The sequence below is a fragment of the Galendromus occidentalis genome, unplaced genomic scaffold, assembly GCF_000255335.2.
Source record: "Galendromus occidentalis unplaced genomic scaffold, Mocc_1.1 scf7180000077480, whole genome shotgun sequence".
Lineage (NCBI taxonomy): Eukaryota > Metazoa > Arthropoda > Arachnida > Mesostigmata > Phytoseiidae > Galendromus > Galendromus occidentalis.
The window spans coordinates 33,789-56,685 of NW_003805468.1; the positions used below are offsets into that span (position 1 = coordinate 33,789).

At 51.8% G+C, this 22,897-nt stretch overlaps 2 protein-coding genes across 2 annotated transcripts; one reads left to right on the top strand and one right to left on the bottom strand.

The window, feature by feature from the left end:
• The first annotated feature begins 468 nt into the window (after positions 1–468).
• LOC100907528 (heterogeneous nuclear ribonucleoprotein F) lies at positions 469–4,235 on the top strand. Its single transcript, XM_003745220.2, has 8 exons — positions 469–574; positions 795–924; positions 1,015–1,160; positions 1,634–1,772; positions 2,671–2,879; positions 2,962–3,303; positions 3,522–3,920; positions 4,113–4,235. Exons 1-8 carry the CDS (start codon positions 469–471, stop codon positions 4,151–4,153), a joined length of 1,512 nt encoding a protein of 503 aa, XP_003745268.1. The 3' UTR covers positions 4,154–4,235.
• A 990-nt stretch (positions 4,236–5,225) lies between these two features.
• Positions 5,226–18,350, bottom strand: Pkn (serine/threonine-protein kinase N). Its single transcript, XM_029112011.1, has 11 exons — positions 18,214–18,350; positions 15,835–16,034; positions 13,582–13,589; positions 13,339–13,533; positions 10,759–10,944; positions 10,393–10,639; positions 9,705–9,853; positions 8,481–8,737; positions 6,954–7,524; positions 6,161–6,838; positions 5,226–6,010 (listed from the first exon to the last, which is right to left on the bottom strand). The coding sequence occupies exons 1-11, from the start codon at positions 18,348–18,350 to the stop codon at positions 5,861–5,863; spliced, it is 2,778 nt and encodes a 925-aa protein (XP_028967844.1). The 3' UTR covers positions 5,226–5,860.
• Positions 18,351–22,897: the final 4,547 nt, after the last annotated feature.

Genomic DNA, 22,897 nt, shown 5'->3' on the forward strand with positions numbered 1-22,897 from the left:
GCGTATGTCAGATGAGTACATCAACCCTGTTCCGGGTCAAGTGAGATGTCCAGCTCGGAACAGAAGAATTCAAGCACCGCTCATCTCGCTCCAATGCCTCTCCGTCGGAAGTTTCCCAAACAACTTCATGGGACCGATTGTGAGCAGCGTTGAGGGAGATGATCACCGGATCAGGTTATCGAGAAGCGGTGACTCCGGAGCGGCTGACTGATTTAACTAGGAGAAGCTTGTGTGTTCCTCTTGGAGCTTGCGGCTCCCGTGAAGTATCTCGATGCGCTACTTGCTATCAAAATGAACTTGATTCTGAGAAAGGGGGTCTTCCCGTGGCACGAGAACACGATACCGGAGAGGAATAGATCGAATCGCTATTTGGAACGAGCGGCAAAACTCTGTTGATATTCTGGCGTGTTTCATCTGTTCTTCCTTCTTTTTTGCAGGCACGTTTAAGACTACATTTAAAATCTCGGAATGTCGGACGGCGAAGCGGATACCATCGTCAGGCTCCGTGGAATGCCCTGGAGTTCGACAAATGACGATGTTCTGAACTTCCTTGGTTCCGACGTTCATGTTCTGAGTGAGTACCGTGGCGTCGCATCGCGCGTGATCAACCATCTAGGTAGCGACGGCGTATCGTGTATGTCCGTGGCGTTCCGAGTGTCTATCACAGGACATTGTTTTGAGTCACCTGGGATTGCCCGAACCACGAATCGCAATCCGGGATCGAGCTACATCCCTCGCGATCATGCGAATCGATGTCCCGAGACATTCTTGACAGAGCGGATTTTCTCGAGTAGATGGCAAGGACGGCATTCATTTCACCTACACTCGCGATGGTCGCGCGTCTGGCGAAGCTTACGTCGAGCTGGAATCGGAACCAGACGTGGAGAACGCTCTGAAGAAGGACAATGAGAACATGGGCAACAGGTTTGTGGATGCCTCTTCTTAGCGAATTTCGAAATTATGTTTTCGAGGATATCTGCTACGGGTCTCTATCATTCGACCGATATCTTCCAGATACATCGAGGTCTTCCGTGCGAAGAGAGCCGAGATGGAATGGTGCATGAAGAAAAGTTCATCGAATACCCTGGACGAAGGCATCGTGAGACTGCGAGGCATTCCCTTCGGTTGCTCGAAGGAAGAAATCGCGAACTTCTTCTCCGGTAAACTTCTTTCAAAACTCCTTCCATACTTACTTCTGTTTCTCAGCCAGACCAGAGACAGCCAGTGTCCTTAAGATCTAGATCGATCGATCTTTCGATCAATTGATCTGTACGGGAGGAGACCTGATCGGGAAAATTTGGACGGAGGAAGTCTCCCAATTTCCCCTGGAGAGCGGTCGAAAGGGCATCAAAACCGGGTTTTCGGGACAGAAAGAAACCTCGAGACGAATTGACGGTCTTGTGACGGCTCGCTTCGGACTTCAAACGGAGTTGAGGATATTGAATGATCATACGACCATCTAGGCAGAGGAGAGATCTTCGATTCGGCGCCCGGGTCCAGTAGGAAACGTAGAGTAGGAAGAATCAATGGGACCTCAGGAGGACAGAGCGTTTGTGGGAAGGTGGTCTATTGGTTGGTCAAAGGCTCGATGCTTTGGTTGCTGGTAACGGTCGATGTTATTTGGGTTTTGTAGGGTTGGAAATAGTTCCGAATGGGATTGTGATTCCTGTGGATTTCAATGGGAGGACAGCGGGCGACGCCTACGTACAATTTGCGTCGAAAGAAGCAGCCGAAAAAGCGCTCGAAAAACACAAAGAGCGTATCGGCCACAGGTTGGTAGACTTTGAACGTGGACAATCTCGAACATGGACAGGGAGGTCAGGTCGAACGGGTAATGTTGTCAAGGGTAAGATGCAACCGTCGGGCAGCACCAGCAACGGCAGCGTCGGACGCAGGAAATACGTGAATGATCTAATCAGGAATGGAAAATCGGGAATGTAAAGACCGAATGAGGGATACCTGTCCCTCAGAACCTTTCGGAAGGGCTGGTCGATGAGGATGGGGGAGGCGGCGCTCGCGCGAAATTCAGGTTTCCATCATCAGCACCCTTCCCGGGTACATCAGTCTGAACGTCAGTCTGCTGAGATGCCGCCATAGGACCGGGTCATGTGATCCGCTGCCGGGCCTTAGACACTAGCGGCTCTCGAGAAAGATTATCCTACATCATGGAATTCTATCGTCGATTCGATTCTCCTCATTCTATTCTTGTTGTCGTCTCCAATTCTCAACCCTGGGCTTGATATCTTCACGCCGACGAGGGTTCCAGTCAATCGATCATCGTATGCGCTTCCGGATGCAGCTAAGGCCTGGATTCACGGCTAGCGTGGTATCCCATTCTGAGGAGAAACTTATGGAAGACGCAGATGTGAAAAAATACAGAAAAGTTCCCGGAGGGAGCGCGCATTCTGCCCCTCATCGTGGAGGGAGCGTGAGGATCGCTCGGGAAATCCTTCTCGCGGATGTCCGATTCAGATTCGTAGCTCGGAAACACCTGCTTTTCTGATCCCTTGCGTTGATGTTTCTTCCACGAGTTTTTTGCGCATGCGTGACGGAGATGGTTTTCCCTCAGTTTTTCAATTGTTCGTTCCTTAGGACATGCTTGGATAATTCCTTTGAAAATTTCACGCTCTCGACCATCGAATGAATGTCTAACCGATCTTTCAAACACAGATATATCGAAATCTTCAAATCGAGTCTCAGTGAAATGGAGAGCTCACTGCACGCTCAGTTGCGTTCGTTCGGAGGCGGATTCGGAGGTAGCGGAGGAGGCGGCCGGAACTTTGGAGGGGCTGCTCCACAGAGAGGGGGGCGTCCTGGTCCATACGACCGTATGATGGGACGGGGTCCCCCACCTCGGCGAGACGAAGGCTACAGCACCGGTGAGTTCTGACAGCAGGTTTTCGTCAGTTCACAAGCTTGGGCTCTGGGGTGAGAGTGAGCTCACGGAGGAATTAATTGCAGGATATGACGACTACGGGTACGGGGGTCGCCGCGCAGGCAAGTCGAGTGGTGCCTCCTACTCCGGACAGGGTCACTTCGTGCACATGAGGGGTATCCCATACAAAGCCACAGACTCGGATGTGTACGACTTCTTCGCGCCCCTGCGACCAGTCAGCGTACAATTCATTTACGAAGCCGGTGGACGTCCTTCGGGCGAATGTGACGTTGAGTTCTCTTCGCACCGAGACGCTCAGGACGCGATGGCCAAAAACAACGCTCATATGGGAACGAGATACGTGGAGTTGTTCCTCAAAAGCAACCCCGGTAGCATGAGCAAGGGACACGGCAACGGCCAAGGACACAGTAAGTCACCTAGTCGAGATTTCTTAGCTTCCTCGGGATTGGGGAGAGAAGAGAGAAAGAGAAAGATAGTTGGAAGTCCGTGATTTCCCCTTCCGGGGTCTCCCCGATGACGGCGATCACCATGAGAGAGCCGTGTATTCGTGCTCACAGGGTACATAGATTCGTCTCCGTGTCCCGAACGCTTGATGTCCCGATTCGAACAAAAGTGCTGCTTCCAGATTACTTCTCGAACGAATACGATGAGTATGAATACGGAGGAGGAGGAGGTGGCGGCGGCGGCAACAGCGGTGGCGGGGGCAGCATCGCCTTCCGGAGTTCCCGCAACGGAGGTTTCGGACCTTCGGGCGGCCATTTCGTCCACATGCGTGGCCTGCCCTACAAGGCCTGTGAGGATGACGTGTTTCAGTTTTTCGATCCGATCCGACCGGCCAGCGTCAGGTTCACCTTCGACGCCACGGGTCGGCCCTCCGGTGAATGCGACGTTGAATTCGCTTCCCACAGAGATGCAGCTGAGGCCATGGAACGGAATAATGCCCATATGGGCAACCGTTACGTAGAGCTCTTCATGAAAAGCTCGGCCCAGAACAAGGCTTTCGGGAACGGAGCTGCTTGCCATGGTAAGCGGTCGAATCCGTTGATTGAGTCCAAACGTTCCGTTTCAAACCGATCACCAATCGGGATATTCGCTCTTTAGACGAAGACTAGGAGGTAGACTATTGGAAGAGGAGGTAGAGAAACTCTGGGGCTCGATCGCTCGCCCCGCGTCCGTGTTACGATCCGCTGTAGGCTGTTCGAGTAACGTTGCATAGATTTCTTTTCAGTTCCGTCGTACTCCACAAACGACTATTGAGCATCAGCAGTCTGATCTACTGCGCCGTGCACTGCGCCACTACATACGGCAACGGAGGCGGTTGTATAGCTACCGATAGCCATCGAGAACTCTCATTCCCGGTAGTTGAGTACGTTCGGAAGCAAACGGAAAAACTATGACGAACACAAAGTCAAATGCAGACTTCTCGTACAAGGTCTGAACAATAAGATAAAACCACTCATCCAGGACCAATCATCAAGGTCGCGAAACATTACGTATAAATACCCATATACATGCTTGAATGGAGATATACATTAGCCAGTTAATTGAACTTCGGAGGAGAGAATGAATGAAGGAACGCCCGAGTAGCTGAGTCATCGTCAACATTCTAGATTTTCGTGACCAGGAGTGATATCTCTCCCTTTTCTCCATTGTAATCGTCTTCACTGTGTGTAAGCGCGAGCATCGAATCCGAAATGAATAAATAAATATCTGCGCGATAAGTGACCCACTGGTTCGTTTCTTCCTCCGCCTCTCACGAATTCCGAGATCCTAGACCTAGACCCTCCGCTTCCCGAGGGCCATCGGCGAAAAGAGGGGTGGGTGCAGAGGGGGCGTCGAGTCGGAGAACTTAAGTTCGCAATCAATGAGATGACTCCATCCGCGGAATGAGGAGCGGGAATCTTGTGTGCTCGTTGCGGAGTATCGCAAGAGGGGCGGGAGGAAGGGGAGTATTACGAGCGGAGGGGGCAGCTCATCCCGAAGAAGATTTCAATGGAGGGTATAGGCGGATTCACCGGTAGTCTGAACCATGTCGTATTGGAAGCTAAGAGTTTCCCATAGGCCCTTTGAGAGCAGAAAACTTCGTTCTCATGGGGAGTGCCGTGAGACTTCCCTTATATGCGGGACTTTGGACAGCATCCTAAGAGGGTAGCGTGGACAAGAAAATGATTCTCTCTGAACCCGCACGTTAGCGATCCCTTGAGACTCCGACGGGCGTAAAGTTCTCAGTGAGAGACAGGCACTCTTGGAACGTCATTTGACCGCAGCACGCACCGAGCCGACATTGATCAGAACCAGTGGTGAGAGTCATTTTGTTAAAACCATTTTATTCGTATTCATTGTTCGATCTTTCTCCAAAGCCTAGAGTTACCTAATGCGCTCACACAAACAGTTTAATTTTCTTCCTAACACGAAGACTCTTAAGTCAATTGTGTTTAGCTGTGTGCAATTGTGCTCGACACGCGCACGCACGGAGGGTAATCATCCGGAGGGAAAGGAGGAAAATTCCATATCTTCTCAGTCGGAACGAGTTTCCAATGAACAACAACAGGAACGTGCGCGATACGGGAAAAATCATCGGACCTAACCGCCGAAACGATGGTCGTCGTCGTTCTTGTCGAGAAGAGGTTCATCATGCGAAGACGTGCCGTGTCCTTCTGTTTTGATGATTATGATGATACAGGTGTCGATGATTTCGCTTTCGGTATGCTTGCCGCTTCATCCGTATGACGTTCTCGTTCTTCCTCACACGTATTCACGATGTGTGCTTTGATCGATCGTGAATGTCATCATACATCGTCTCGGGAGGTTTTCACATTTTCGATGTAGGCAACTTTCGGAGCGCTGTATGAACAACGAGCCCCTCGTTTGTTGGATTTTTGTTGGATTCTTTGAGACCTAGTAGTCGATGCTCAGGTCGTGGTTTCATGGGTTAAAGCTCGCTCACCGCGAGATTTTGGCTGTTTAGCACCAGTCACCCATGAAGGTGAAGTTGTCAAACTGTCGTTGGTCTTTCACGGTCAGGGCGTTGCGGTTCTCCTTCGGGGGTGTGAGTTCCGGTCGCTCCTGAGTGAACTCTGAGTCGAAGTTCGAAACGTCCTCCATGTTACGGACCTGGAACGATATTTTACACGCAATCAGACGCGAGCGATTGGCTCCTTTCCTTTCTCCTGCCATGGTGTAGAATGAATATCCCTCTCGACGGGATCATTCCCCCAAGATCGGGATAATTCTCTTTATTCTTGTCAATTGCGAATTTCTCACCGTTGGAACGAATGGAGGCTTCATGCGCTTGGACAGTAAGTCTTCCCAGTTGATGTTTCTGAAGAACGCCTGCTTCTTGACGTCCTGTGCATCCCTCTCAGAAGCACCGAGTCGCTTGTCGGGGTTTTTCCGCAGAAGTCGCCGCATAATAGCGATCGGTTCGATTGAGAGGAACCTCGGGTATCTGACTTCATCGTTGACGATGGAGTCGAAAACTTCCTCTTCGTCATCGCCCGGGAAAGGCGACTCCCCAACTAACATTTCGAAAATGAGTACCCCGAGGCCCCACCAGTCGACGGCTCGCGTATATGAGGTGTCGGTGAGCACTTCGGGCGCAAGGAACTCCGGTGTTCCACAGAACGTTCCCGTCCTGTCGCCGTAGCCCATCCCTTCCTTGCAGAGGCCGAAATCGGCGATTTTAACGTAGCCGTCTTTATCCAGTAGGAGATTGTCGAGTTTCAGGTCTCTGTAGATGATCTTGTTGTCGTGTAAATACTCGAGGCCCAGGACGACGCACGCCGCGTAAAATACTGCTCGAGGCTCGTTGAAAATATCGGTGTGGATGTGCATCATAAGATCTCCGCCGCAAGCGTACTCCATAACGAAACAGACGTGTTCTCCTGTTTGGAAACACGCGTGAAGGTTGATCAGGAATGGATGTTTCGTCGCGTTCGCCACCTGCAAGCACGATGAAACAAAAATGAGCCCCTTCCCATGAATAATACAGAAGTCGAAAACCCTCTGGGGGAGGTAATCGGAGGAGCAGGGAAGGGAAGCGGAAGCTGGCACGCACCTGGAAAATCCGTTTTTCTGCGAGTAACGACTCGAGTTCGTCACGGGCGAGGATGTCGGCTTTCTTCAGGGCTTTGATGGCGTAGTACTCGTTGGTGGCTTGGTGTTTCGACAAAATAACTTTTCCGAAATGTCCTCTCCCCAGAACTTTGAGCATCTGGAAATCGGTCAGCTGGAGCAGCTGTTGTGAGGAAACCACCGCAGACGTCGATGATGACACCGGAGGTGTCGAGGGAGCTGACAAAGCCTCCAACGAGTGAGTGCTCAAAGAGTGGATCGACAGCTTATCTGGAATGCCTTGACTGCCCCGACGATTGTTGTTATTGTTGTTGCTAAGGTTTAGATCCTCGAGGGAGCCGACGGGAGCTTCGACGATTGGCTGTGGCGATGGTTCGTGAGAGGACGTGGCCGAAGACGAAGTGGAACTTTTTTCCGTCGGCACGGGAGGCATCGAAGTTGCTACTGTCCTCGGTGAACGGGGGAATTGTGTGCGATGATGACCATTGTTCTCCGCTTGATCGTACGTGTGCAAACGGAGCCATGTGAAAATGTCCAGGCCCGCGGGACGAGGTCTCTCTGAAAATCGAAGAGAACATTGATATGAGTCGAGCACTCCAAGCCAAAAAAAACTGAGTGCATATGAAAGTGTATTGCTGATCTCTGAGTCCACTCGATCCATCGCTCATGATCGTAGCATTTAGATGATGATCTCTCCGGGACCTTCGACTCCATCATCGGAGAAGTTGAGCTCGCCCGGGGGCAGAGACTGAATGAACCGACTTCTCTCGCGTGCTCCATACCGTGACAAATCAGCGACGCAAGCAGTATACCAATCATGGCACCGACAGAAAATCCACTTCTTCGCTTTGCCCGCGCCACGCACTTTATGCTCGGAAGGAATCCCTGAAGCCTCCGGAAAACGAGGCGACATGAGCGCCCTCTGTCAAGCGTGTCCCTCAAGGGGTCCTCTGGACTCGGTGCGTGGGCATATCGGCTACTGTATGACTCACTGCACGAGTACGTGGGGAGTTCCAGGAAGGCTCAGCCTCACGGAATCTCCCGGGGGTTCGCGGAAACCCCATTCCCAGAAGGAATTATTTTCTCTCAATTCAGATAGCCCAAGGGGCTCGTATTTCGATCTAAAAAGGTTGGTAGAGCTCGATTGGCGGAGGGGCTCTAATACGCAGCCCAATTTTCTGCTCAATTCAATGATTGACTCTCGAAATTATTTCGTCCGACCGCCGGGCCGGCGCTTATATTTCATTTAATCGCCTTCATCGCAGTCAATGTCAAGCTCCGAGAGTATTCGAATCGGAGTCATTCGGCCTGATGGGATACCCCTCAGACAGTGGGACTGATTAGGCACGGATAACTGATCCAGCGAGTTGGCGGAAACGTAGCAATTCCTGGCGATGGGTGCCACTGTATCGGTGTCGAGCCATCGGGGGAATCCTTATGATGAGATTTCCCCCTTGCCCCCGGGAATCCTCAAATAATGACGACGATGGAGCGCCGGACTTGCGAGAACTTACTTCTTTCAATAAACATTTTCTTCTGACGAATCAGCTTGGGCTTGCTGTCGATGATAGGGTTGATGAATCGGATTTCGGCGAATATAACCCCTTGCGGTTCCAGCTCGATCGCCATTCCGTGTCTGTCCTCTCCGACAAACTCGTCTAAGCGGACGTACTTCAAACCACACATTCCACGCCAGTCCTTCCAGAAAACCTGCAGCTCCAACTCGCGGGATTTTTCCAGATCCACCGTGAAACGTTGGTCCCACGCCTGCGAACGAAGAGAAAAGTTGAGTGAACGAGGATTTGCTCAAGCCCGATCAATCTCCGGTCCTGAAAAAATTCTCGGGACTTCGGAAAAGAGGACGATTGGCATATCCCCGGATGGTATCGAGTTCGGTCCCTTCTGGCTAAAGCATTGTATCCGCATGCGGAGGTCATCGGAAAGGTCAAGCTGAGCCCGGCACGATGGCCGTGACGAATGATTTCCCGACACGTTCTTCGTCCTTGGACGTTGTTCTCGAGAGGCCTCATAGTGGCACCCGCTGCGTGTGTCGATGATGCTGTCATCTGACGTCTCGCTCAACGCTATGAATAACAGCATTCGACCCGTAGGCTTTGCATGTGAAGCACCGGTCAGACGGAGGAGTAGCTTCATGAGATTGTGAAAAGATTTGCTGACTTACAATCCAGTGTCCAGACTTAGGGATCAAGTTGTGCAGAGAAGTCCCGATGGCACTCTACAATAATTTCAAAACATTGTCAGCGATTCCGCGCGGCATCACCGGGGGAAGGAAAATTCCCAAGACGTACGGGTGAGGCTGAACGACGCAGACGGAAAAGACACCTGACCGGAGGAAACGCAATCACAGCGGAGACATGTGGACGAAGTAACGACGCGACGCTAACGACGTGGAATCATACGCAAGGACCATGGGGAAGGATCTCGATTGGGTTAAAAGATTCGGGGAGCGAGCATTCTCGAATCAGCCAGAGAGAAACTCGAGGAATCGATCCTGAAGAGTTTCACACCCTCACCTAACCGGGTCTGAGCCTCGGTCATCTCATACAGACACAACACACCGCTCACGGATTGGAGGACACGATGCTTGCCCAGGATTTTTTCTTGCCCATGTTTTCATTTCTCCCCTCGCTGAAGCCCAAGAAGCGGAATGCAGGTTCTCCAGGCGACGGAGAGGCCAAAAACGGGATAATTCGGGATCGATTTAGGTACATACCTGCTGAGAACAAGGTTTTGCATGCGTCTGACCGGCAACAATGTTGTCCAACTTGAGTATTGCGTATATCTCATTAGAGAGATCTCCTTTAATCTCGTAGGATCGTGAGGAACGGGGATTGCGTGCGGGTAGAACCGGTGGTAGGCGACCTGAAAAGCACGTGACGGAACTTCAGTTAGGATGCCTGTCTCGGTGTAAGTGGGTGGGTCGAGCTCCCGAACTCATTCGAAAGAGATCGACCACGCCGAGCAATCGTATGGGGATGATTCGTTCTGATCGAAAAAGAAAGCGCTGACTTCATTGGCCCACTGCTCTATTTGTTGTCCATTTCAGAGATCACTGGGCAGAGGGCCAGAGAGGAACAAGGCACGCGCTCAAAGGAATGAAAAAGCGACGATGATGGACATCATGGCCTCGGCGCTAAGGATGATTGTCTCACGAGGATCGTTTTGTTGGCCGCTGGGAGCAGCTTCTATTTTTAGCGAAACTGTTCGTACATGGCGAATGGTAGATGCGGCCCATTCTTCGCCTTTTCGACATACTACACTCATAGCAGAACGGAACAGACGAGACGCTGAGAGTCGACAAAAGGGGATCTCATCCGACTGAGTGGATACTTCCTGACCGCGAACGAGCGTACGAAAGACGTGTTCCGATTCCCGCTCAGCACCGCCGCAGAGAAACTCACCAGGAACATCAACAAGGAGGTTTTGACAGCCCATGAGGCGAACTTGCAGCTGTCCGGTCACAGCGTTCGGTTTCGGCAATTCATACGATGTAACTGACGACAAAGACGCGACCGAAGTCGGTGACTGGGGGTCACTGGTGCTCAGGGAGGTCCGATCGATTGCAGTTTCCAACAGTTCGATGGCTTTTCGTATCAAGTCAATCTTCTGACTGGATTCGACGAGACTGGCCTGAGCTTCGTTCATGACCTGCAACATTCGATGTACGTCGAGATTTATTCTCTGCAGACGAATATATTCACGGACGGGATTCTAGAATTTCCCTCGATACGACAGAGAGGGGATAGCGGCGGTAGCGTTTCACCCACCTTTTTGTCTATACAGGAGCGAATCACATTCCGCGCTCCTTCCATAACCGCGGTTTCAACTTTTAATCGGTGTTTGAGCTCCTGGTAGCGGAGCTCCGTCCGCGAAGGCGCTTCCCGCTGTTGACCCGCTTGAGTTTGTTGTTTCTGGATGATCATCTTTATGTACTCGATTTTGGCTTTCGAATCCTGTGGAAGATGAACGTCTTAGATTTTGAGTCTCCCGGCATTCTCAAAGCCGTTGGCCAGATGCATTTATTTTTGGTGCCTCGATAGCCGATCGATGGGTTGCCGATGGACATCCTAGACGGAGCCAGGAGATCAGGAATCACTCAGCCGGAGCGGACATCTCCACGGAGAATATATCCATAGAGCCTTGAGACCTTCCACGTTAAGCTAAGCATCACATACTGATTCATAGATTATTCAGGTTATCCGACATCAACGCTCAGCTATGGGAAAAATCTTCGCACTCCCGTCCGCGATTTCCTTTTTCGGAGGACACTTCTGCCGTCGATTATATATTATGGCTTCCATGGAACTTGCAGATCTATTCTATCCGTGGTGGAGATGGCTCGCATCCAGAGCTCAGGGGAATGAGATTCCCTAGTGGGAAAAGCAATTTCCTCTGCCGACGAAGAAGGAGCTTTCTCTATCAAACCTCGCTGTACACCGTCAGACTCTGAACGTCTAATCTCGGTCTGTGAGGTTACCTTTGGTAGAGCCGGAAGACGGAAAACGACGTTGACAGACGTCGCGAGGAAATTTCAGCCGAACTGTGAGTAGATTTGACCTCAATCAGTCGGTGAATGAGCGAGTCATCATGAACACTCACAGAACTAGGAATATTCGTCGAGGGCGGGAATAATTTCCTCCGAACAAGGAGCTCTCATTTTTTGAGTACATTTTCAAAAACAATGAGCTCCCTCGCCTAGAAACGATCCGAGACCCTCGGAGGACTCGCGGAAACCTTGTTTAAGCTTCAGAGATTCCGCACAGAACTCGCTGCTAAGAATATCTCTCGCGCGGATCTTAGGCTGCGAGGTCTCTTTTTTTACCGGCTCTCCCCGGGCTGCTCTGATTCACAGCGTCCATGATTTCTGAACGCGTTTTCAGTCTCTCTGTACCTCTAAGAGTCTTCTCCACCTCGGGATTTGGTTGGAGACGTGTCATTGTGGAGGCATCAAAACAAAATGAAGGTCAGAGGCTTCCGTATCGTTCGTCCCGCGGACCCGGTGCTCCCAAACTTCTGCTTCCGCGGGTCTCTCGGGGGCTCCCTCGAAACCTGCACACCCCTCTTTGTGAGCGACTCCATCATAGATATTCTCCATCGTGAAACATTCGACTTTTGCCGGGTGACTGACGAAGGGTGCGACAGAACTTCGGAACGGAGTTCACATATAATAGATCCCTCACCCTCAGACCCTGTCACGCTGGATCGCGGAAGCTCACGGTCTCGTCGAAACCTATTCAGGAACTTCTGCGACAGAGTCTCTCGGTCTGTTCAGAGTCCCAGATCTTTTCTCCATCAGAATCGGAATAGCCCCAGCCTATCCTCGGCCCGATCCGCGTGCTTTCATCTGAGTGTCGTTGATACCGTCTTTCATCTTTGCTCCGGACTCTTCAATTTCTTTTTTGAGTGGAATCGAAAGTAAGCCTGGGATCGACTTTCAAGAGCCCACGGATTCCATCTCCTCGTGGACCGTCCGTACGAAACAGAGCGGCAGATTGGAGAAGTTCTCATGACCTGAGCATACCCTACCCACGGCCGCCCTCCTGGATCTTCGGGCTCTCCGAGAGAGCTCAGAGTCCGGACGAAGAATCGTCTCTGATATCTGTCGGTTTGAATTTTTAGAGGTATAAACCAGTGTCACACGACTCGTGCCGCTCGATTTATTCATGAATCCTGATCGTGTTCACGTTCACTTGTTGAGCAGCTGATCGTCGAGTCAATTGTGATCGACAATTGCGGCAACTGTGATTGTCGTGTTGTTTCGATATTTCTGGTGACATCGACGCCGTCGAACCGGACTCGCGATCTGCTCGAAGCTGACAGCACCGAGAATCGCGACCTACTCTTCCGAGCCGCTCTCGGGCGCAACGAGGCCCGTAGCGTGCTCGAAGAGATTTTTCAACCACAAAGTATCTCACGGATCGTTCGGATTCAGTAATTGACAGCTTTCGAGCCTCGGTAGCGAGCAGCTCGCAGCAAGCTTGAACGAACGACCCGACTGCGCAGCCGACCAAAGCCCCACACGAAACGAGTAAACGAAGGAGGTTTACAACCTCAGAGTGCCGACCCGAGCTCGAAGCTGTCTCCACCTGTTCATATTGCACGATGTGGCTACAAGAACAAATATCCAGATTCGTGTAATGCTCGATGCTGTTTAAACGGTGGATCGATGACGCCCTCCGAAGTTCCCAGACCTCCAAAGCACAGAGACACTCGATTGACAGTCTGCTTTTCGCTATGAGCTGTCTGTTCCCTCCAATTTGTTTTATAAATATAGCTCTGGCTGGCGCGTGGCGCGCGGACTGACCGGGAGTCTAGCGCGCGCTCGCGGACGATGCGAAGTGACTCACCATAAGAAGCTGTTCGGCCTTGGCCAGCATTTTCTTATCCTTGGTACATCCTGATGCGTACATCCGAATCATGTTTTCCAAGCCTTCCTTAACCTTCTCCTCGATACCAAGCTGCTTCTCCAGGGTGACCATTGGCCCGGCTTGGTTGCTGGCCATTCTGGTCTTGGGTGTGCTGCCCCCAGGGGGGCTGTCGTCCTGCAACGAAAATAAATATCATTGAGCTCTGATTCCCGGGTCGACCACACGTTTCTCTTGCCATTATTATTACGCGGAAAACCAAAGCCGATGCACGCTCGTGGATCCTCGTTCCGAATGGAAGGATCGAGGGCTCTTGCCTCGCCAACTTGGGCTGCTTTTGTTTAGCGTGTCGACACAGTCAGAATCGATGTTCTGCATACGATTGGCACCGCTAAAGGTCACACTTCTTAGCAATGCCACGAGCGCGCAACCGCAGAACCCGGTCGGAGTTAAGCGACACAAGAGGTTTCACCGCAACAAAGAGTCCTCAGGTGCTTTTCGGCTCGATTCGAAAAATAGAAGAACGGTGGCGAGAAGGACAGTGCGATGGAGGCTTCAAAATCTCGATCGGAGCGCCACGGGAATCAAAAGCAGATCGGAGGCACCCTGTCAACTATTAAATTGTATAGTATCAGGCGAACTATTTTTAGGACTCGACACTCGTCTCCTCATTATATCCGACATCTGTATTCTATCGCATGCTAATTTATGCGCGGTTCGCTTCGTTCATCCGCTGTTGCGGGCATTGGGCGCGACTTGGGACTGCGACCAGACGTGCCTGATATGCGGTCGTGTCTCGAAGTGGGTGATAAGCTCAAACAGGAGAAATGAGGTATAAACCACGTGCGGATTCCGCGGTTTTCCGCGTCGAATTGACGTTTCTTCTATCAAGACTTGAGTCCCCCAAAGTTGACAAATAAGAAGTTGCGGATCGCCAGACAACGAGTCTATTAGGCTGAGTTTTCGAGTGTTTAGTGCGCATCCGGATTCGGGGGTAGAACATCTGACGAATTCTCCAAGGAATCCCGACGCTGCTCCGGAGCTTCATGAGCTCGGAGTTCTCTAGATTCAGCCCCCAGATTGCATTCGAGCGAGGCGAGCGCTCCAAGATCCCCAGGGACTGGGAGCTGGAATAACTCGGAAGAAGTCGGCGATCGGGACGATTACAACACACGGGCTGTTCGCGCATTTCGTTCGATGCGAGACAGCTCACAGTTAATCCCCACCCTACGGAAGCGGAAACTATATTTCAGAAAATCAAGTTTATTAGAATCGTTCCGAGGTTCGATAGCATGAGCGTCCCTCGCGTTCAAGAGAGCTCCTCGAGAATAATGTCGAAGCTTCTCCGGGAAAACTAGATTGGAGCAGGATTCATCGAACAAGGCCAAGCGATGCGTTGAATACGGATGTGCAACAGCCGAACGGGGGCGTATGTTTGCCAGCCGCGCTCGTGCTCTGAACGATGAACAGTAGAAATTAAAAATAGTGTCGCCATTCTCAATAAACCGGATATAGCACCATCGAGATCAAAGCTCTCCAAGGCCATGTCTTAAGTTAGCAGGACATTATCTGCACTCTCGTCGGGCGCACCGCTGGCGTGCGAGAACACTCGGCGCAAGGTTTCGCTCGCTGATACCGTTTCCATCACAGCTATCCTCGGTTATGATAATGTTGATGGTAACTGCGACGGGATTCCGGTATTGTGGCTCCAACCGTCTGATACAAGAGCTACATCATTAGCAACTATAGCGATTCGCTCTCCCTCGTAGGTGACTGCGAAATTCGGGAGAAATCGAAGGGATTCGACCGTTCCGGATTCATGCTCATTCCATGGAGGCAGCGTGAATCGAAATGACTGTGAGAGGACAATCGAACTCCGATCTGGAGCCGAAGGAGTGGCCGTGCATTTGCCCGAATCATAATTCGTCCGGACTGCACTGAGCCTGAATGATTTCGCGGCAAGGCTGAGCCCAGTCTAGACGGAGCGCGCCTTTCGACACGTGACAATCGAACCACGCATCAAGGAGAGTCTGGTCGGTCGAGACGCTTCAAGTCCATGGAGGTTGGAAATCGAGATTTCCGCTCCTCATCAAACAGATGGATTCACACAATCGATTTCCACACATTTCCGTAGCCTCCCGCTGATATTGGAATGAGCAGTAAGCCCAAGGGAGCTCGTTGTCTGATGTCGGGCAAATTCGAGTGCTCTACGTAAACAAGCAACGAGGCCCCTAGTCGATCCAGGCGCTCCCTGAACTTCTATTTTCGCGTGAGCGAAGGCTACATTCCCAAACGCACTTTCGTGAAACTCGCTCACGAATCCCAGCTATGGCAGATTAACGTCAACAGCGGCGCCTGTCGAACGGGAACTTGTCGTCGCCTCAAGAACAGATGTCGTAGGCGACCACTCGCACGTCTTATGCAGAGGGCTTCCCCCTCCGGCTTGTAGGTAGAACAAGAATAGTTGGGACTTGGGACTCACTCGATTCAAAGGAGCTGACGAGTTAATCTGACCCGCGATAACGAGGATGTCTGACGTTAGCTCATTGACGCGTTCTTGCAATCGATTGAGCTTTGTGTTCGAAAGCTTCACAAGAGAGTTCACGTGCGCCAGCGATTTCTTGTCGGTGGTCGCTTTCCTGAGATTTTCGGCTCCTTCTTTAATCTTCAACTCTTTCCTGGAAACAAGAAGAGAAAATTCAGTTCGCGGAAGATTCATTTTTCTATTGAGCTCGGGATCGAGGACTCGGAAGATACCGGTTGGGCTCCGCCGCAAGTCAGATAGGGAATAGCCTCCTTTCCCCTGGCTGATCATTGACCTCTGCCTACTTGCCGGAGTCGCAGAACTTCTGAGCAAGGAGCTCGAGTAGCTGCCGGGGACACCGAGAGCTCGCGCCCCTCTGTTTGCCAGACTCGTTTCTCAAATTCACTTGGATACGTTTGGCAAAAACAGCCGCTATGGGAGAACAGAAAGGGAAACACAGCCTAGGGGAGTGGTCTCTGCAAACACGCACCGAAATCCTCGCTGTTCTCTGCGAGGATCGCAGCCATAGACGGACGCATCTACACGCACGCCTGCGGAGAGACCGGCTGAGAGGGACTCGCAAAGCCGAAAGACTCAGCGCTGGATGATGATGTTGACTCCTGTCCTGGATGACGCGAGAGGGAGTCGAACGTTTGAACTATCGAATCGAAGTTTTATTCACGGATCCGTTCCGAATGTCAACCGATATCCGCCTAGCTGGTAAGTCACTCGCAGCCTACGCTCACCGACTCCATTGTTGTGGGAAGAATCATACGCGCAGAGGAGGTTTCTCCACTCGAGAATCCTGAATGACCAAGGGGATCGTGACGAGTCTAGTGCGCGAATTCTGTAGCGGGATGAGCTTCCTGCGCGATCTCCGATGATTCGGAAAACTCGAGTTATCGGTTTTGTTGGAGTCGGTTCGTTCATTCATCGAGATGATTGAACTGCCCACGTAAACTGCGAGCGACACGCGCCCGGCTCCCGCCGCAAACGTGAGATCCCCGCGAAGAGGGGCCTCTACATCAAAGAATCGATGACTGCGGCGTCTCTTCTGTATCCAAGTGAATAGTAGAGATCGTGTTGTCCCCGCGAGACCAATCGCTTACGACCCGTTTTTCCGGAATCCCGACGCCGAGCAAGAATCGCGGCAGGATCAGCGATGAATTCGGACTCTCATCGTTCGTCGTCGATCTCCTCCCCAGGAGATTAATGCATCGAATCCGTTGGCCAGCTGTTCGCCCCGGGAAACCCAGGGACCCCCGAACTGATCGAGGACGGAATTTTCTCCTTAAGCTACAGCATATCGATCCTTTGAAATCATACTGAGCGGCAGATCCCTCAGGCCATGGCTGATCGATTCCTGTTGTCCGACCCCTGCTTCCCCGGCCTATGGGACCTCTTGTGCCCAGGCCGGGGGTCGCCGGGGAAGGTTCTCGCTGACAGTCTCGGCTCAGAATGCTCTTCTCGCATTCTCGTCGAACTCCCGATCGGGAGCATCATTTCGGGAGGGCGAGGATTTCGAGCGCATAAGTCGGCGATTTGGTTACTGCCAAGTTTGGCGCTCGATCAAAAGCAGGAATCCTAGCGAGTTCGCCGGGAGAGGATGTCTCCTGAAGCCTGCCACCACTCCGGATCGATCAACTGAGAGCGGAGACCACCGACCATCATTCTGCGCTCATTCCTGGAAGCTTATCCGGGTAGAGGTATGCCGGAGAGTATGCAGACGAACCTGTCGTTGTTTGGTCTCAGGTGTCGGACATTCTGACTACTTGTTGCCATCGCCTCCCTCGAGGAACAACAATGACAGTCAAAACGGTTCTGCCTTCGAGTCCGGCTCGCGGTTACTCATGATTCGAGTCTTTCTCGATCTACCTACTCTAATTTCGACCTCCTCTGTTGTCAGCTCCTCTCACTTCTCAATTGTCTGAGTCACGTGCATTTAAGTGACACGCTTCTCCTCAACCTCGAGTCAGCGTGAGCAATCACCCGGAATTCCCGGAGTAAATTTCGACCGCCAGGGCTCTAGAAGTAAGATCCTTTATCCCGGTGGAAACTGTCTTCCTTCCAGAACGACCAAATGCCAAGGGACCGGAAACATCGATCAAGAGTGGTAATGGGAGTCCGATCAATCTTCTGGGCAGGGAGACAGACGGACACCTTGCTTGCCGCGGAAATTCTGGACGAGCTTCGAGACAAAGAGCTAATCGGACAAAGAGATAATCTCCCATGATATAATTTCTGCCGATCGGAAAGAAAGAATCAAAATATGTTCTATCCTCTACATGTTCGGGAGGAATCTTCCGTCGTCTTGCGAAGGCGGTGATTCTTACCTTATGTCTTCCTTGTATTGGGTTTTCATGACTTCCAGAGTGTGTTGGAGCTCTCCTGACTCCTGTAGGGTCTGGAGGTCGATTCCGTACTTCTGTGCCAACTCCTGACACGTGACTCCAATTTGAACTCCGGACATTCTGCTTCTGTAGGGGTAGGTGGTAGTCTGAACGAGTGTGCGAATGCTCCGTTACCGACCCGCCCGACTTCAAGAGCTCGACTGATCCGCTCTCTGGTAACCCCGGCTGTGAGCTGAAGTCGCAACGTGTTCTCGCAGTGAGTTTTTCTAGGTCTGTTCCTGAGAGTATCCTGAACGAGATATCATTCAGAGCCTTAGGCTCAACCTGAGTCACTTCATCGCAGCATGCGCACTCGTGGAGCCAGCCACGGCTTTCCCGAACGCCTCGTCCTTACGGCCTGGAAAGAGAAAATAACACCAAGTGAGAAAAATTCGACCATCGTTCTCAGTGGAGTCGCTGTGCCATGGAAGCGCCCCCCTCTCCCACGCGTCGAGAGCTCCCCGGATCCTGGTGTGCCACTGAGCAGGGAGGCTGACGACGACAACGACGCGACGGTGCCGAATAGGATCAATGAAAAACAATCGAAGTTTTACGGTTGGATCCGATCCCGCTTGAGCACAATGCTCCGTTCGCGCTAATCAAGGAAATGAGTCCGAACCTCGTGGGGGAACGCTGAAGAAGCTGGGTACGTGGATTGGAAATTTTTGAAGTAATATAAGTCTTGCATTTCCCGATGAGAAACCCTCCCCCCGGGACGATTGGTTCGTTAACGGTTTGACCTGTCTCACCGAAATCCGCATTCGTCAAGCTTCCTTGTCCGGTCCCCGAGAGGAACTCCGGAAACTAGAGTATTCTGCGAACGCCCTCCCCCAACATCATGCAAAACCTCGGAGAGGTTCTGAGAAGATCGGGGGCGCAGAAGCTCATTCAAACTGATTTTGAGATCTCACTCTAGAGCTCGGAATTCCCATAGGCGTCTTTCCATACGCAGCCGGGAAGCTGAGATGCGCGAGTCCGGACCCGGGCGAACCCGGGTAAGGTGAGCGCAAGTGCAATCGGCTCCTCGGATGAGCTGCCTATATCCATCTTCAAGACGATCAGAGTCGCAGTGAGAATGGTTTTTGAATTTCTGACAAAAGACCCCTCCTAATGGATGGGGAAATAGAGCCCGCTTCCACGATCAGGGCGTGACACGCAGTTCGCGGCTCGTCTTCCCTCAATGAAGAGGGGGGTGGGGGGGACAGGGAGCTCCGTCATTCCATAACTTGTCGCAGATTCACCTGAGCACAACTCTCTCGAGCAACCCGATCTTAGATCCCATGGAAGCTTGCCTGGAAATGTAGAAGTGAAATCCCTTCCTAGGGTGCTTGCCAAACGAACGCGGTGCGAATTCAGAGCGAAATTCTGTGCGCGTTCCGAATCTAACGAGGGCGGTCCACGGTGTATTTTTAGACAGCGCGATCTCTGAAATCTCTACAAACGAAGAGGCTTTGTTGTAGTGTTGATACTACGGCCTCCTCCTCGCTTGCTCGCTCGCCTACTTGCTCGCTCTCCCCTCGTCAGATGAACCCAATCATCATCATCATCGTCATCACATAATGGATGTATTGACATCATAGGCTCGCCTCCCCGAGTTTAGCTCGCGCCATTCTCAATGTTTCTCTCGATCGCGCTTTCCGTCCCAAGTGTTCGCAATGCACGGGTGTTCAGCTCAATGACTCCCGGGCTCGGGCAAACAAGCACTGACATCAGAGAGCGTCAGAGATACTAAACAGGCTTGCCTCCCTTCTTCTTGTTGTCTGTGAGCGAAAAATCAGCCGGAAGGACACGGCCGCTCCCTCGGAGCTGTGACCGCGACGGGTGATTTCGAGGCTTTTCCGGGGAATTTCTACTTCGCGAAGGTTGAGGTCAGGAGCACCGGCCACGATCCATAAAATGTTTCGTTGCGACCGCCTGCTTCCCCTCGTCCGATAAGGAACTCCATGCTTGCCCATTATGATCTGGGAGAAACTCGAACGCATATGCCCAAGAGTAGGATCCCGTTTTCCCGAGCGGGGAGGGAATCTGACCGAAATTCTTCCTGCTGATCGGGAGTTTTGCGAACTAGGAGATTTTTTCCCGCTAATATCACGTTCATTGAATCTCGATAGAGTCGGTCATAGGCCACACCCAAGGCCAAGACAAAAAAAAACGGAAATGCCCGCGTCTGGTGGACTTTGATCGATATCGGTTTGAAGAGCTGTGTCAATGGAAATCGTTGAATGAAATATTTGAGCGGAAGCGATGCGTCTGGCATCGCTGGCTCCGCTCGCTTCGTTGACGGAGCGTGTTGGTCGCGAACAGCCCATTCACACATTTTTAACTTTGGATTTTAATTTTTTTCCCCGGACTAAAACGCCGACGAGTTCTCCCTGGTCTGGTCTCACTCAAGCGCCAGAACCGGAGTCGTCTGCGACGCAGGCCTAGGCCGACAACCACGTGTCGACAGCTGGAACGATGTCCCGAAGCGCCAGGACGTGTCGACGACGCTCTCGCTCATTGTTGTCAGCGAGCTGTGTACTACCTGAGATCTACGGCGAACGTCTACGACTTCACAATAGAATAGATCCCAGCAGCCAAGCGATCAATGTTTCTGTTTAGGATGAACGCGAGAACTTCCAGCATCGTCGTTCCGGAACGGGATCGATTCCGAGGAGTATGTCGAGCTCCGAGGACAGCCTAGCGCGTTTTGAAGCCTCTGGGGGTCCTGTCGGTCCGACGTCGTTCGACGACGACGCCCTAATAACTTTCTATCATTCATTGGGTATATGGTGCCACGATATGGCTGCTCGAGTTGGTAACAGTCGCTGTGGTGGTGGTCGTTGAGCTTGCGCTAAGGCTGGTGTTGCGGCCACCGCTGCTGCTCCGGCCACTGCCGTTAAGCACAGTGTCCCTTCGAGATAAAGCTTAAAAATAGAATCTCTTCAGGGAGCTATCCGGCTGAGGATTATGCGAATCAATTAGGCAGCGACAGCGGAATCGACGTCGCGAAGGGCAGAGAACGCACACGGGATACGTTGGCGCGCGCCGTTCAGGATGGGAGCAGAGCAGCGAACGGCGAGACTTTAGCTAACAGAAGTTTCGAACCCATCGAATCGAAGTCCCGAAAGAGCTCTAACGCGAGCGCACCCATTCCGATCCATTGCAATCGATTCGCAGCGACTCGATCACTACCGCAAGGCTGATGTGAGCATGATCGGAGAGCACCTGAATCCACTGCCCGCTGCCGTTCCTGTGTGCGCCTCTAGTCTTCTCAGAGACTGACTGAGGACGACGACGAACTTTACAGGGTGGATGCTTCCGAGAGGGGAGACCAGCCCGAGCAGCCGGGGAGGAAAGCTAGGTACTTTCAAGACCGCTCATCGCCGCGAGCGCTTTCCCGTGTAGCAGAATCGACGGCACACAGTAAACCGTGAAACGAAACGCAGAGCGAGAAATTTATTGAGCCGTCTTTCCACGCTGATTACAATCTGGATAAGTGCGTTTTGGTCTGTTGATTGAATTTTCTTTGTGCCCCAAGCAAAGGGTCTGTCAGACCCGGCGTCAGGGAATGAGAGCGAGGAATTGAACACGGAAGAGATTTCGGGATGGCCGTGATCCCTGATTCAATTCACGACACCTTGTTTCTGAAAGTCGATCCCTCAGTTCATTCCCGGATCACGGGAGACAAAGGTCGCTCGGATCGTATCCTGCGATTTCATTTCCGTCAAGTTCAATATCCATCCAGAAACGGCTCCAAGTTCGCGTTCCGGCAAACCGAAAAACTTCGAGAGGCGGGAGGGTCGCCGAACTTGTCATCCAGATCGATCATATCATAGCCGGAGAGCTCGCGATCTCTCGATTCTCGGAGCAATGTTCTGATGAGAGCACGACCATCCATCCCTGTGGTACGTCGCCGTCTACGAGTGCCGATTCGACCATAGAACACTTGTTCCCACTGCTAACCCACCATCGATTGAGCGGTCTATCCGTCGTGGTAAACCGATCAGCTTTCGAATAGATCTTCTCTTCCTTCTTAACGCCGTTCGGTGACGAGCACAGCTGCCACCGGCAGCAACACCGGTAAGGCCGTCATCGGAATCATTATCATCACGATAAACAACAATAGTCATCATCGCTCTGTCGTTCTAAAAAGCTATCGAGGCAAGAAGCGCTTGTGATTTCAACTGGCCGCAATATTTTTCGGGGAGAGTTCTTGTTTGCTGTCCACAGACCATTCTGAACATGCATTGACATCCATCAAAATCGAGGCGTCAAGCTACCGGAGGCGCCACACCACGCCGGTGCATAATGTCACAGAAGCGTGTTACCACTGAGCCGCCGCATTTTCGAGGGAGCACGAGACTTTTCAGCAAAACCCAGAGCGCTACCATACCGAATTCTCTTTTTCGGAGCTCATACGTCCGTTGGCAAAACGCTTCATCGGACAGGTCTATCAAGAAACTCATGAACTGGGTGCGGGCTCGAAGCTATCACCCAAAAAGTTTGCATTCCTCTTTTTCTATCACTTGCTCAGGTCGTATCGTTCGACTGACTCCGTAAACGGGCTAGCGACGAACGGTGCGAGCTCTGGCTGATCGGGGAAGGTGTTCGGAGAAGCATCGGTAGGCAGAGAGTCGCTCGAAAA

Bases quoted from the DNA above. Each gene is read 5' to 3' on its own strand.
- LOC100907528 (XM_003745220.2), top strand. From the start codon at position 469: ATGTCGGACGGCGAAGCGGATACCATCGTCAGGCTCCGTGGAATGCCC. The intron at 1,773-2,670 runs GTTGGTAGACTT...TTTCAAACACAG, and splicing joins AAAGAGCGTATCGGCCACAG to ATATATCGAAATCTTCAAAT. The intron at 2,880-2,961 runs GTGAGTTCTGAC...AATTAATTGCAG, and splicing joins AGACGAAGGCTACAGCACCG to GATATGACGACTACGGGTAC.
- Pkn (XM_029112011.1), bottom strand. From the start codon at position 18,350: ATGTCCGGAGTTCAAATTGGAGTCACGTGTCAGGAGTTGGCACAGAAG. The intron at 9,854-10,392 runs GTGAGTTTCTCT...CGTGCTTTTCAG, and splicing joins CCTCCTTGTTGATGTTCCTG to GTCGCCTACCACCGGTTCTA. The intron at 8,738-9,704 runs GTATGTACCTAA...CTTCGTTCGCAG, and splicing joins CAAAACCTTGTTCTCAGCAG to GCGTGGGACCAACGTTTCAC.